This window comes from Merops nubicus, unplaced genomic scaffold (assembly GCF_000691845.1).
Source record: "Merops nubicus isolate BGI_N331 unplaced genomic scaffold, ASM69184v1 scaffold6312, whole genome shotgun sequence".
Taxonomy (NCBI): Eukaryota; Metazoa; Chordata; class Aves; order Coraciiformes; family Meropidae; genus Merops; species Merops nubicus.
In genome coordinates, this window is record NW_008595524.1 from 14,434 (window position 1) to 29,771 (window position 15,338).

The 15,338-nt window shown below is 47.7% G+C and overlaps 1 protein-coding gene across 1 annotated transcript in view; it reads left to right on the forward strand.

Moving 5' to 3' along the window:
• The window catches only part of LOC103768905 (plexin-A4), a gene marked incomplete at both ends in the record, with an annotated part of 30,954 nt that overhangs the window by 11,866 nt on the left and 3,750 nt on the right, over window positions 1–15,338 (forward strand). Inside the window, 3 exons of the mRNA XM_008936067.1 lie at window positions 2,436–2,502; window positions 4,613–4,759; window positions 11,175–11,334. Of these exons, the coding sequence (XP_008934315.1) occupies window positions 2,436–2,502; window positions 4,613–4,759; window positions 11,175–11,334 (374 nt within the window). The remainder of the gene's footprint in view (window positions 1–2,435; window positions 2,503–4,612; window positions 4,760–11,174; window positions 11,335–15,338) is intronic.

Consider the following 15,338-nt stretch of genomic DNA (forward strand, 5'->3'; position numbering starts at 1 on the left):
GCAGCCCATGATTACAAGTTACAGAACTCAGCTACCTCTGCATTTTCATGTGGATCTTCCAGAAAGCTTCATAAAGGCAGCAAGAGCTTATGCTTCCTGGTCCTTATTTTGGACTCTGTGTGCTTAAGATGTTCATGTTATGCTTATGTTTCCTTTGGACCTGGAAACACCAGCTGCATCGTGTAGGAGCTATAAGAAAGTCCCATGGAACAGGCTGTATTGTATCCCTGGGAAGTCAGTCAGCTGCTGCTGTCTCCTGCCTAGGACATGGACTGCTCTGGTGCCTTGGGAAGGGAAGAGATCTGTGGTGCCTGCTGGGAGGTTCTTTATCTGGCATACTTCTATGGTGAACCAGCAAAAAAGGGAGCAGAAGAGACTTCCAGGGCAGCAACAGAGTCTGGATTTGGCTTTGGTGACTCCCTGATGTAGTTCAAACCCTACAGCCTGGCCAGTGGCCTCCCTCCAGCTGTCCCCAGGCTTCCTCCCTATGCTTCTCCTCTGATGTTGGAGGGCACTGCCTCCTTCCAACCATCTCTTCCCTTCATTTTCTCCTTTTTGTTCCCCTTTCTCCATCTCTTTATCTTGTTGAATGCCCTGAGCATCCCATCTTTCCCCTTTCTCCTTCTTCCAGCTGTTTTCTAAGTCTAGTCATCTTTGTTGGAAATGACATGTGGCCTCTGGAAGGAAAGACAGTGACCAAAGAAAGCACCTCCACTGTTCCAAACTCTGAAAACACAAGGAGAAGTCAGGGAAGTGTTTTGTGCTCTGAGATGGAGGCCCTGCACTGAGCAGCACCACAACAGAGTCTCCTCCTGAACATGTGAATAGCTCGGTGCCTCGGGTCAGAGGTTGGTGTGAGGTCCTCAGACAAGTATTTGCAGCAGCTGGCTTCAACTTGATGCTTCCTCTCCCTCCCTGTTAGTCTCTGGATGGAAGGGAATCCTCCAAAACCTTTCTGCAGTGTTGGTGTCAGGGGGATTCAGCAGCAGGAAGGAGCTGGCTGGAATGATTTTCCCATGTCACCTCTGTCCAGCGTTCATCCCACATGACATCAACGGCCCCAAAGAGATCAAAGTTGTCAGGGCAAAGAACAAAATGAGATTTCAGGGTTTTTTTTTTCTCACAGTAATGCTAGGTTTGCACCAGGTAATGGGTCCCAGATGTCATCCCAGGGAGTGCTGGAAAGAGCACTCTTTGGGTGACATTCCCTGCCAGGAGCTCCCACCATGGCCATTGCTGGAACTGGATGTCATACCTTGGCCAATGGAGGACAGCAGCTAGGTGACACTGACCAAGGGGATTACAGATCAAATAGGCTGATTTGTACAGAGTCTCTAGGCAAAGCAAACAGCATTAATCTGGTTTCAAACTGGGACTGTATCTCCTCTTTCTCTGGTTGCAGGCAAGAAAAGGGGAGTAAGAGAAAACACCCCAACCTCCGATTATCCCCCCACCATCTAAGTGAGGTTTGCTGAGAAGAACAGAGAAATCCCTATGGAAACCAGGCTAAAGATCAAGTGCCTTTAGCTAGGAAAGGGACCATCCCTTGGTCTGTGTGGGAGGAACAGGGCACAAGTTTCAGGCAAGGCTTTTGGGTGGTTCCACCCCTACAGCTCCAGCGATGCAAACCCTTCCTCTTGCAGGGCTCATGCTCCAGAGGAAGCAAGACCAACTTCATGCTGAAGGACTAAAGGCAAGCTGTAGTCCTAAACAAGACCTCCTGCATGGCTGTGGTGGCAGCCAGGACAAGGAAGACCCACTTTAATCCATGCAGGCAGGGACTTTTGTATTCTTCTTGAGCACCACCACTGCATGTACTGGAGCCAACAGAGTCTCCTGGTGTCCACACCACATTTGAAAGTCTGAGTGGGTCCTTTTGTAGGAAAAGTTCACCCTGAAGACTCCAGATGGACTTTTGTTTGGTTGAGGACATTGTTCAAGAGCAAAAGGATGTGAATGTGTCACGTTGACACTTTGAAGAGTATGATCACTCCCAAGTGCCAGGGAGATAATGAGTGCCAGATAACTATTCTCTGGTGATTTAGAACTACAGTATTTACTCAGCCTACTTGTCATATGTCTGAACTCTGAGCTTCACACATTTGATAGATTTCTTCTCCCTGAGCTGCTCTGAGAAGGTTCCCTCAAACGTTGTCATCTCTCTTTCATGGATGAAGAAACTGTGAAACAGGCACTTCCCTTGTCAGAAGAGAATGAACAGGGCAGTAGGGATTTGCCTGCAGGTTTCCTAAATCCAAAGCTAAAACAGAGAACCTAGGACGTGCTTAATCATGATGGTGTTACACCAGATCTTCCATGAAACTCAGAGATCTGAGCAGCAAGATGGACAAAGTCAATCTTTGGGCTGGTCCTTTGATATGACCAGCATGACTAACTCATTTCCCATCTGCTTTTTTCTCCCTGGCTGATTTTAGGACAGAGTCTGTGGCTGAGAAGATGCTCACCAACTGGTTCACCTTCCTTCTGTACAAGTTCCTGAAGGTAGGAGGAGCAGCAGGCCTGGATGAAAAGCTGATTTAATAAGTTTCTTCCTGATGGGGTTTAGCTGGGGAAAAAAACTTCCTAGATATAGAGGAAAAGGGGTTTTTTTCTCTAGAGGGAGCTCATTACCTCATGGGAGAGGGGCTGTTTTTTGATCTAGGGAGAGCAAAGAGGGACTCTGTTAGGGAGGCAGCCTGTTGGCCTTGCTCCTGGACAGAGGTGGGATCTAAAATAAAGGTCAGTGCTGAAACATGAAGGATTTCAGAACCTGGTGGAGACCTATATTGAAATTTCTCTCCTTTCCCTAGCAGACTCAAATCTCCATCACGTGCTGACCCTTATTTCCAGTGCCTGGTGGTGGGAGATCTCCTCCCAGCCCAGTTCAGGGCTCAGTGCTCCATCATCCCCAGTGCCTGATGATGATGGGTTTTTACACACACTGATACCACACCCCTGCTAAGTTGAATTTGAGCCCAAGCACAAGCTCTTCTTGGCCTTAGGCTGGCTGAAGCATGGCCAGGCATGCTCTGGGGACACAGACCTGGACACAACACACTAGGCAAACCTGACTGCTGCCTCCAGAACCCAACAGGAGCTGAGGCTGCTGCTGTTTTGTATCCCATTGGCTTTGCAGGTCACTCATCAGCAAAAGTGAATGGACTTGAGACACCTCCTGAGCCCTCTTGTTCCTCCTGGAGGGTCTCCTTAGGCTGGTGTGTATTAAAATAAATTAAAAAAATAAATCTCTCAGCCTGTGGGACCTGCCACTGACTGCTGGGTGGTGGCAGTTTCTTCTTGGAGACCCATGGTGACACTCAAGCATGGTGATTGCCAAGGCACCAAACTCAGAGCCAGTCTTTTTGGAAGGACCTGGGCTCCACGCATCTCCTCCACTCCTAATCCAGTTCCTAAATATCCTTACAGCCCCTTTTGGACAGAATAGCCACCCTCTGCCTGGCAGTTGAAAGCTTTACAAATCAATTCCTTTCCCCAGAGCCTCCCCCAGGTACAACCAGCCCAAGGATGAACACATGGGAAAGTTTTGAAGGTCCCTGGAAGGTAATTTCAGTGACTTCAGTATCAGATTCCTGCTTTCAGCTGAAAGGAAAGGATATAAGGAGGTGACTCTCTAAAGAGCTGCTTTTATAATAGGCTTTTTTCACCCCACTCAGCTACTTGTCTCCTTGCCTTAGCCTGAGCAGAGGCCTGATAAGGGCAGGAGACAGGCACACAGAAGCAATATGCTGCAGGCAGATAAGCTAATGAAGTGGGAGACAGGTGTAGGGACTCCAAAAGGGGCCACTTTGCTGCAGATTATTCACTTGTTTTTGCTGGGATTTACACCAGAGGAAAATGACCTCGCTCCTTGAGTTGGGGCACGTTGCAAGAGGAGAGGGCAAGGTGGGGAGGAAGGGAGGAAGGATGGGGAGGAGGTGGAGGGGAAGGGTGGCAATAGAAGAAGGCAGGAGGAGGAGCGTGTGGCAGCGACTGCAGAGGAAGGGCAGCAAGGGAAGAGGAGGTAGGAAAAACGTGGGAAGAGGAGTGGGAAAGGAGGAAAAGGGTGGGAAGGGGAAATTAGGAAGAGGTGTGTTTTGCTGGTCCTACCTGTGGGCTGCTTGTTGCTGTGCTGGGCCCCACACATCTGACATCATCAATGCAACCGTGCAGATCCTTGGGCACATCTCCCCCTGATCATGGAGCTGCTCCTGCTCCTGTTTACCTTCAGCATGAGTACTCAAGGAGATTGGCCTCTGCCCAGACACCCAGGATGGGGCACCAGCAGTCCACCTCCCTTCCAGACCTATCTCTGTGTCTCCAGTGCAAAGCTCTGACCTGGTGGCAAGCACTTCAACAGCTCCTACAAGGCTCTGCTAGCCCAACCATTGCTAGGGAGCACCAACAACTTTGTGCCAAGACAAGATGCTTGAAAGGGTTGGTTGCACCCTGTGGAACTTGGGGGTCACCTCTGTTCCCAGGCTGTATGGAATAGACTTAATTCCCACTGATGCCTCTCTCTTGAGAGGTTGGGGATGGCAAGAGATGCTACAGAGGTTGGGTTCTCCCCTCTGCTCCTCCTGATTCACCTCACACTCGTCTCTCACCCCTGCAGGAGTGTGCTGGTGAACCTCTGTTCTCCCTTTTCTGTGCCATCAAGCAGCAGATGGAAAAGGGTCCCATCGACTCCATCACTGGGGAGGCCCGATACTCACTGAGTGAGGACAAGCTTATCCGCCAGCAGATTGACTACAAGACACTGGTGAGTGCCCTGAGAACACCTTCCTATGGGCTTGTCCAGCCTCTTCCAGCAAGAGGGGATTTAGAGAAAAACCAGAGAAACCCTGCTGAAGACTGACTAGTCCTTCCCCCTAACCCAGGGAGGTTTCTGGCTGAAGCATCTTCTTGCAAAGCATGGTTGCAAAGGTGGTTGCTTCCAGGTTACTTCCATTGTGCCCTGCCCCATGCCCAGAGCATCTCCAGCTCCCCAAAGGCTTTGCCTGTCCTCTGAAAGCTTCTGCACTCTTTGCAGGGTAGGCTGACAGTGCCAATCCTTTACCTTTGCTTTGATTAGGTGAGGTCTGAGAGCGTTGGAAGACAAGCATGAACCTTGGGTCATGGACATGTCTGTGAACGTGCAGACAACAGATACAGGCAATTTACTTAGTTCTGTTAGACAAAACACTTCCTAGTATCTCCTCCCCCTTTGCTCTGGAGATTCCCACCCTTCCAACATCCCTCTGAGTCGGAGTCAAAGGTAACAGTCTTCCCACAGCAGAAAGGTGGGGCTGTCACCAAGTTGTCACCACCCTGAGCTCTTACCTGGAAGGAGTGTGATGTTCATGGTGAGGTTTCTTCCTCCACACTCTTGGGACCAGTTGGGAGTATTCCAATCCCTCCTCTCCCCATCACCTCCTCCCCTCCCCCTGGTCCCCAGCACCAGTGGCAGAGCTGCCCAGCACCCAGCCTGGCCACACCAAGGGCTGGTGTTTGCTGGGCAGTGCCTGTGGGGCAGCAGCTCTTGGCCATGTGGGGTGTCCCCAGTGATGAGCTCAGACAGATCAGGCAAGAGGCTTTTGGTCATGGGACACTTGTGATCACAGGGACACCCAGCCTGGGGCACGACAAGCCTGGAAACGTCCTGAGACCCTGCAGTGTTGGGTCAGTGCAAAGCCCATGGTGTCCTGCAAGTGACAGCAAAGAGGTTTTATGAAGCTATATTGCAAAGATACTTCTCTAGAATAATCTTCACCCCCCCAAAAAATATAAATCTATTTCTCCAATTAAGATTTCAGCATCAGGGAGTACTTAGAGATACACAGTGGAGGGACCTGTCAGGTCTTCTCTAGAGCTAATGCAGCCATTCCTTTTGAGCAAGCACAAGGCAAAGAAAAGTGAATTTGATTTAAAGATTTCAAGGGAAAGAAAATTAATCCCTGTTACCAAGTCATTTGCTTCAAAATGTAATTGTCTGCATGATGAAAGATCTACATTGCTTATGTCCAGCTTTAGCTTCTGCTCTGAGATTACACTTTCCCTGCTTGATTAAAGAGCATCAGTTAAAGAGCATTAGATATCTCTTCTTAGTGTGTTTGTGGCCCTTCCCTTTTTCCTGGAAACACTAAATCCACTGAGCTTCTATATCTCTGTGGGATGCAGAACACTTCTCAAGTCTTCAATGATCCCTGTAATTCCTTTATTTCCCATGTCTTTCTTCTCAGAAAACACCAACCACAAATTTTAGGATGGTCAAAAGCTGCTCTAAACTTAACCAGATTATTTCATTTGCAGCTTCAATTGAGGGACGTTCATCTCAACTTTACCTTCTTGGAGAGCTGTGTCCAGTCAATGTTGGTTTCTTGACCAATATTGGTTGGGCTGACACTAGAAATGCCTGCTGGCCTTCAAGAACTCCAGGCATTCTACTGCTGAGCTTTGATTCAATCCAAGTCTGATGAGGGGATAGACTTTATTCTTAAACAAGACCACGATTTCATTTTGCATTTTAAAAACCCATGACTTTTCTGTGAAATCCTCAGGGTTGGGTTTCTCTTCTGTTCCCTGTGGTTGGCTAGCAGTTTAGAGCCCTGATCTCACACGGAGCAAAAGGAAGGAAAAAGGCAGACACAGAGAGATCACTTTCACCAAAGGAAATCCCCCCCGATCCTTTTAGGCTTGATCTAAAGCAGCCAGCAAAGGGGAGTAATTACACATCAGCCTGAACAAAGCTCTCCTCCAGTTGCCTCATGTCGTTTGATGTTAATCAGCTCTCCCTCTTACATCTCAAGAGCAGACAAACATATCCCGATAGGAATCTCAGCAGATTTGCAGAGATCAGCTTGGGTGGAGGAGATTAAGCAGCAGCAGAGTAAGAATAAGACGTTTCCTCGTTTCTGTTTATTTCTGGTTTATTTTGTCCTTCCTTAACCAATCTGTCATCTTTTATTACGACTCTCTAGTCACGAAACGAAGCAAGAACTAATTCAATATTTGTAATTCCCTCAGTGTCTCCTGCTCTCTACCAACTGCACCTGGTCACCACTGTGAGTTTCTAACGCGTGTGGCTCAAGTTTATTGGGTCATTCATGTTTCACTGAGTTAAATCATCATTCTAGCAGCGTGGAAAAACCTTGTTCAGAATGTTCAAAACCACTGAAACGGGCTGTTTATTGTCATTATTCCAGGAAGACAATGCCTTTTGGAAGGCATTTCTTCTTCAGCCTTTATTAATCACAACCAGATATTTGAAGTCGTGGTTTCAAATATGGTTTGAGTGAAAAGCAGATCCAAAGAATTTGACCTTACTCAGGGAGAAAAAAGGAAACAGAGGATTTTCAGACATCCGGAATTCCTGACCTTGCAATACACACCTCATTCACTAAATCCAGATAGTTTCAGTCTGATTTCTTTCCCAACCAGGTAGCTCAAATTTGCTGTCTGCCAGGTTCTGCATTTCCCCAAGGAAGCAGCCTCAACCTCTTGGGGTCTGGTAGTCTATAAAAATTTCTGTACTTACAAGGGATTTTTCAGTACAGTGGAAACTAAGCCAGTTGCAGATGTGATTTGGTAGAATAAATGTATTTCAGCTAAGCAGTAGGTCTTCTCCCAAGCTGTATACCTTAGAGAAACACCTTCTTGAGTTCATGCCTTCGCTAGCAGCCGGTGCCCATCATCTCTGATCTGCAGTGTTATAAAAAAAAACAGCTAGATTATTCCTCCTATGAGACACAGAAGACCTCATCCCTACTGACTGCCAAGATGCCTTTGCCAGAATCCACAATTTGTTTAACCATTCACCAAACCAGAGGCCAGATGTCAAAACCTCTCTCCCTACTGTCAACTGCTCCGTGGTCACTGGGAGCTCAACAACCACCCGTCCTCTGTGTCAGCCTCGTTTCTGTTGATGAAAATAATGCAGGGGAGCAAAGACCTCGAGGTGTGTTGGCATCTGTCAAGAAATATTGACTAATTAATGCTTGGGGGTGTTAGGGAGGAGCTGCTCAGCACCTCTTGAGCAGTGGCATGCTCTGTGTGGTCCCTGCACACCTTGGTGGCTCCAGTGCTGAGAGCCTCATTGGGTCATCTCTCCTGACAATATATTCCAGATGGATAAAGATACTTCCAGCTGTCTTTGGCTATGGCTTTTCAAGGAATTTTGGAGGCAGGGAGAAAGCTACTAGTAAGATATCAGAAGATTCTCCTGTGCTTGGCTTTTTTGGGTGGCCTTCTCCTCCAGCCTTGCTGCGTGCTAGCCCCCTTGAACCTTCTTTAGCCCAGTCTAGAAGGAATAAAATGTCTTTTCATGGGACAGAAGCTCTAGTGATATGCTGTCTTGGGGCAGAACACTGCAGAGAACTCAAGGCCAGGGTGTCCATAAGAGTAATCACAACATGTGCCTTTATTATTTAAATACAATAATCTGCTGTTGAGAGCAGGGTTTGGCTGTGCCAAGCATTGCATGTGGATGTACACTTAGAGACAGCTCATGGCTGGAAGGGCTGGTAGACAAAAAAAAAAAGGCCAAGGATGTAGAAAAAGGTCAGTAAACACAAATCCAGGGAGATGACAAGCCCCAAGGGCATCTGGGGAGAGCAGAGCCCAGAGGTTACTGCTTTCACACATACCTTTTCGTGGTGACAATGTGGAGATGTGGCACTTTAGGAACGTGGTTTAGTGGTGACCTGGTAGTGCTGGGTCATCCACCTTGCTAATTCTGCCTCACAGGGCTCAAAGGCAAGTGGTGGGTGATGCAGTGGATGCATTAAGGAGATCAGCATTGCTGATCTTCCCTCAGAGTGACTAATGTACAAGTATGATACAGACCATCTCGGGGGTCCCTTACCCAGCAGGTGACATCAAAGATTATGTTGAGATAATTAAGCAGCACTACAGGAGCAATGGAATTGGTTCTCTGCTTTACATTGGTTGTTATGAGGACAGTCATCCTTTCCTGACCATTCCTGGTCATCCCCCACCATGGAAATCCTTCCCAAAGGAAGTCCTTTGGGAGGATTCCCACGGAAGTGGTAAGACTCTCTCTCTCCATTGCAATCCCTTCATTATGACTGGGAGCTTCAGTCTGTTGGAAGGGGAGCAAAGATTTTTCAGTCTGTGGTGTAAGGATGACTTCTATAGGGCCCATGACAACCTCCAAAGAGCAGCCATTTAGTGTATACAATACACGGGTGCACCTGCAAAATTCCTGAAGTCTTTGCACAGAGAAAAGTTTAGTGCACCACAAAAGAGCAGTTAGAAAACACCAGCTCAGAGCTGATGTGAAGCCTGGGGCCTATATGTCAAAGCCACTGTGCTCTAGGAAATGTCTTGGCTTCTATGAGCAATGATTGAATTCCCTAAAACGTTGAAAGGAGCCTCTTGACTATCGTTGAAAGGAACACACTGGAGTTTGGGGGTTTACAGGTACTACCAGCTGCCCATCTGTGCTTGACACCACTAAGAGCAAGCTTCTGCTCTGCACAACCCCTTGAGATATTCCTTTCCCTGCTCCTTCTTCCAACTGAGCTGTAAAAGAGGAAAGCAAGGATTGCTGTAGGCAGGACATGAATAGTTGTGGTTCACTCAGGCAGAGTTTTTCTGCCACCTTCCAAATTTGGCACTCCATGAGATTCAAGGACAACCAAGTTATAAGAGCAACAGCTCTTTGCACCTCAGCTGAGCTCGGGCCACTGTGAGAGACATGCAGAGTAACCTGGTCTCCAGAACCACGTGTCACCTCCATGGCACTCTCAAAAGAGCTGTCCCAGCCTGCCATCCTGCTTCATTTCCCTGCAGACGTGTAATGGGAGGAAGGCAACTAATAACCTCAACACTGGGTGCATTTCAGCAGGGCTTTTTATGCAAAGTTCTGTGATCCTTTGAGATGAAAGATGCCACAGAACTGTAAATCTGTGCCATTGTTGCTATTATCTGAATTGATGCTTCTTCAGTCCTCCTGGAGGTGACATATAAATAATAGCATTATGAACTAATCAATATCTCATATTTACATCTCCCCTTTCATCCAGAAAGATCACAGAGCTCTTTGTAGGCAGTATCTTCACAAGTCCCTCTTAGTTGAACATAACAGCACCAAAGGGAGCCTGGTGAGCCAATATATAATTATACTGATATGATTTCACCCAGTTTCCAGCTACTTTGAGGTCCCACTGCATCTTAAGATGGGAAGTGATAGAGAGTCCATTACCTACTGCATACTACAGAAGGCAATTTACAGTCAAGGTAGAATTTGTCTAAGGTGCCAAAGTTAACAAGTCTGCACAAGGTGGCACAGAAACATTTTGTGACTCTACACAGCCAAGAGCATCACTGAAAACACCTTCCAAGTGCAAAGTCTATGAAAGTTTATAGACTTCACACTCCTGTAACCAGAAGAGAGCAGAATGTTCACCATGGACATGGCCAAGGGTTAGCAAATAGGTTGATGTTCAGCTCTGTGTGTATGTCTTTAAGGTATCCTTCCCCACCCCACGTGCTTTACATTTGCTCTTGGACAGAGTCTTCAGAGAAAGTTGCATTCTCCTGAGAAATGAGGTGCCTCTCTAGTGAGAACACACAGAGTCAGTCCCGTGGCTGTGCAGAGGATGGACAAACTTAAGGCTGAGAGATGGAAGAGCACTTTTACCTGGATTGTCCAACCCGGGTGGCAATGCAAGGAGGCCACCTACTGAATTAGGTCATCTTGCCAGCTCTCTAGGGAGCGTGGAATGGGTCAGAGGCCAGGGAGAGCTCTGGAGAGCCCTTTGGATATCAGTTCAGCTCCAAACAAAGCCAAGCCTGATTGCATTTTTAATGATTTCTAGGAAACCATTGTCTGATACCATTCAAGTGAAATCCAATTTTACTGGAAGCACCAGAGCCTGAGCTGATATTCATGGACTTTATGTTATTACATACAGTGAAGAAGCCAAGGAGATGAGGTTCAACCTAAGGGGCTGTACACACAGGTATAATAGTTCCACAGGGCATGGATGCATGGAATCCCCTTGGGTGAAACCAGATCCGTGTGTCCTCCTGAAGGAGGGAACACTCTTGGTCCACATTTTCCCCTTTATTGCACCCTAGATCCCTCAGGCTTGTAGGATACAAGGACCTGCAAGAAGGGCAACCATAGGATACATGTGTGAAATGTGTGGTGGGTCTCACTGCTTCCCTCCCAGGTCCTGAGCTGCGTGAACCCCGACAACGTGAACAGCCCCGAGATCCCCGTGAAGATCCTGAACTGTGACACCATCACTCAGGTCAAGGAGAAGATCCTCGATGCCATCTTCAAGAACGTGCCCTGCTCCCATCGTCCCAAAGCTGCTGATATGGACTTGGGTATGTGAGTGCCCAACGGGCCCTGGTTGCCCCTGGGAAGGGGTGAGAGGGGAGTTGGAGACTTAAACTCAATCCAGAGTGTTGGCTGGGGTAGGTGCCACCTCCCCAGGCTGAGAACACCCTTGATCCTTGAGCTCAGCAGTGATGAAGGGGCAGAACAGACTGATTAAATTGAGGGGTATGCTCCTGATTTATGAAATCTGTGACCCTGAGGACTTAAAAAGACCAGAATACAGCTTGGACAAGGGTATGGAGAAGGCACGACTGGGGCTGTTCTCACTGTCCTGCCACAGACTCCTGGAAAAAGGGCACTGAGTGCTCAGGGTGATGTTGTGAGCAGTGCAGAGATTTAGTCCAAGGTCTTTCTCAGCCCTGACTGCTCCTTTCTCCTGCCATCACCCCACCACCAGCTGCAGGGCTGGGAGCTGCTGCTCTGAGCCTTCTTTTCTGCAGAAGATGAAGAGGTCTTCAGGAAAAATTAATCCTTCTGTTTATGAATTCATGCTTTTTTTCCTCAGTGGTTTGCTCCTTTGTGCATTGCTCTGCTCACAGGGTGCAGAGAGCAGCACCAGCTTCTCTTGCACCTCTAGGCAGTTGTGCTGTTGAGCCCTGGTCAAGGATGCTGTTGATCCTTGCTCAAGGATGCTGGGAGGAGTGAGATAGCTGAAGTTGGGGTATAGAAGCAGACATGATATTAAACCTGGAAGCTGCTATGAAAGAATATAGAAAAATCATCTCAGGGTATTGCTGAGGTGTCTGGCAGGGAGCTGGGGACTGCATCATGGCTCTCTCTGTCAGGGTTTGCCTGCAGTGACCTTCTGTGAAAGAGACTTGAGTGGAAAAATGATGGAGTCTATAAAACCCAGCAAAGCAGAGGAGGAACCAAAAGGTGGAGGGATGGATCGACGCCAAGAAACAATTCACAGCAATAATGGGGGCAGGAATGAGAGTTTGGGGATTAAAGTGAAGTGTATCTGTGTGCGTGTGTGCAGGGGAGGAGGGGACCCCTGACAGAAATTCCAGTAAGATTCCTGCTCATGAAAGGCAGTTAGAATAACAAAACAAGCTGCCAAAACCAGCAGCAGTAAAGCACAGAGCTTATATATCATCAAGAAAGGACCCAAGATGATTCTGGAGCTTCTGTGAGTCAGCAAGAGGAATGGTGAGTGCTGGGGGAGTGAGGACGAGGGCAGACAGCTCAGGGTGCCAGAGCACAGCAGACCAGAGGAGCAGGGATTCCAGCCACATCTTTTGACCTGTCCAGTGCTGGGTGGTGGCCACAGAGCCTGTTAAATTCAGATCTCAGGCTGAGCGTGAGCAGAAAGTGTTCTGTGGTGGGGCTGAATGATGCATCCAGAATGGGAGGCAATAATTTCACCTGCATGGTGCAAATAACCAGGAGCAAACTGGAGTCCACAGATTTTACTGGAGCTCTGATAACTAGCAGACACAGAAGTCTGTGTGTGGGATCCCAGCTCGAGCCTGACAATTTTGCATCCAGGACTTGGGATATATTAAATCTGAATTATTATATTCAAATATAACATAATTCGATTCAAATATGAATTATATTATTATTTGAAGAAATATTGACCAGCTGAGTGCAGCTGAAGACCAACAAGTTCCAGGAGAGTAATTATGAGTGTGTGCATCCCTCAAAGGACAGACTTGTCCATCCTGGCAGGAGACTGCTTAATGAGCAGCTCATCATCAGTGAGCATTGATGATGCTGTTGGGAAAACAAAACAAAACAAAACACACAAAAAAACCCCTCATTTAGCAGAAAAGTCTTGCCAGTAGTGATAGAGTTTCAGATTCCTTTAGCACAGCAGCTAACGAGGTGGGAGGAGCAGGAGGGAAGCAAGAAGAAGAGGATCTGCACGTCCAGCCCCAGCTCCAGCCCAGCCTCTTTGCAGGAAAAAGATATTTGTTGGCACCTGGCATCCCCTGGTGCCAGAGAAGGCAGCAAAAGGAGAGCAGAAAGCACTGCTGGCCTTCAGGAAGCAGCAGAGAGCTCTCAGGATCAACCTGCCCCAGGCTGGATGCTCAGAACTGCAAAGATGCCAGTCCATGCTGAACAGGAGGTCAGAGCAGCTGACTGTGGCCTGGCTTTGAAATTCATGGTTTTATAAAGAGCAACACTCTTTTCTGTTACCCTCACCATTTTTTTCCAGACTTTCTGTCCATGCTAAGGCCAGATTGCTCAGTGGGAAGAAAGCAAACAAGCTAATGAGTTGTTTTGAGTTGTTAAATGCAGGGTAGCTGCAGGCAGAGTGACTTGTATGTGTCGGGAATGTCATAATGTTTTGCAGTTACCCAGACAACTCATGGAGGGGGCTGTCAGCTGAAAGCACTTATTTTGGACACCCTGAGGTTACATTTTAGTCCAAAACCCCAAATTGCAGCCCTCTGAGTAAAGGTTTCTTTCTACAGAGGCTATTCTTTATTCTTATTATTTTTTGAAAGCCCTCGCCATAAATAAAATACCCCCTCTTTGGGAAAGCAGCAGGGTGAGGATCAAAAACCAGGAATTTGGCTTCCTGCTGAGGCATTCACTCTTCCCTGTGTTGCAGCTGCTTTTTAAAAGGGACTGCTGAGGTGATGGGAGCTACCAGGTTGACTCAGGCTCATCATGGACCATGTCAGGCAAACTTTCACTGTCTGACCAGTTGTGCAGTCCTTGGATAGAGGGTTCAACCTTTAGGAGCCTTTTAAACTGGATCTTCCTCTCACAAGGAAATTATTGGGGGGTGAAAAAATACTCCTCAGACTAAAAGCAGCCCTCCAGCTCTTCAGATTAATCCTTCACAGGGACAAGTGATCATGAAGCAGGCATCAAGCCTGGCTAAGGCACATGCATTTGTTCCACATGCCATTGCTGTGCACAGTCAGGCACAAAATATCTCACAGCCCTTCACCAGAGGCCTGAGGTCTTTAGGAAAAGGTTAGAAACCACAGGATGCAGCAGGAGCTGTTGATTGAAGTGAATTGTGTGTATCATGATCTAGAAGCACCCGTAAAGGTTGGTGTAACTGATGATGACCAGCTCAAAGGAAGGCACTTGGAGTCAACTGGCAGCTCCTCCATCCATCTGGGCGTTTCAATTGCCTCTGGAAAAACATTCTCTCTGTTACACCCTTCTCCTTTGTTCAATAGGCATCTTCAGGGTGACCCAGATCACAGAGAAGGCATGAGGGAGACGAACCATTTTCTACAAGATTTGAGGAGCAGGAGGGCACATCCCAATCCCCTGTCTTCCCATGGAGTCACTCCCTAGCCAAGCATCGCTACCCCTCAAAGAATCAACTCTCTGTCAAAGGCCCCTGGGATTTCCTTTTTACCAGTCAAGTTGAACAGAAAGGTTGTTTCTTGAAAAAAAAAATAGGAAAAAAAAAAGAAAAAAAAGAAGTAATTCCTGCGTGCAATAAAAAGATACACTATCTGCTGAATGAAATATAAAGGCTTCCCAGCAGCTGTCTCCTGAGTTTGCATTTACCGCTGCTCCTGATGGGGAGGCTTGATAAAGATAATGGGATTTTTTTACCTCCCTCCCCCTCTCCGGAAGGTGGAAGTGTAACAAATTGGATTGGAGTCTGTCTCTCCTTTGTGCTGGCTCGCCGAGGAGTGCTCAGATCTGATGAGAGAGGGGCCGGGGTGCCGCCAGCCAGGACAAAGCTGAGAGTGTTCACGTAGCGCTGTGAATGTGGATGTCAGGGTCACCTTTTCCTCCTTCCTGCCCTCCCTCCACGTTCTCTTGCTTCCAAGCATGGCATTTCCTTGCAGGCTGGTTGTGACCACCTCAGAAGGGGAGCGTGCAGTGCTCTTGTGAGACTAGGAAGAGTTGGAGGACCACAACTGGGGCTGCTTTCCCTGTTGTTGGTCAGATGCACGGTGAAGTGAATTGTATTTGGTTAAGTTTTCTAACCAAAATTGGGTGTTTTCTTCCTTGTCCTCTTCAGGAGTCAGACTGGCCCTTCCTCTTCCTCACCTGGCCCCTCTTTGCA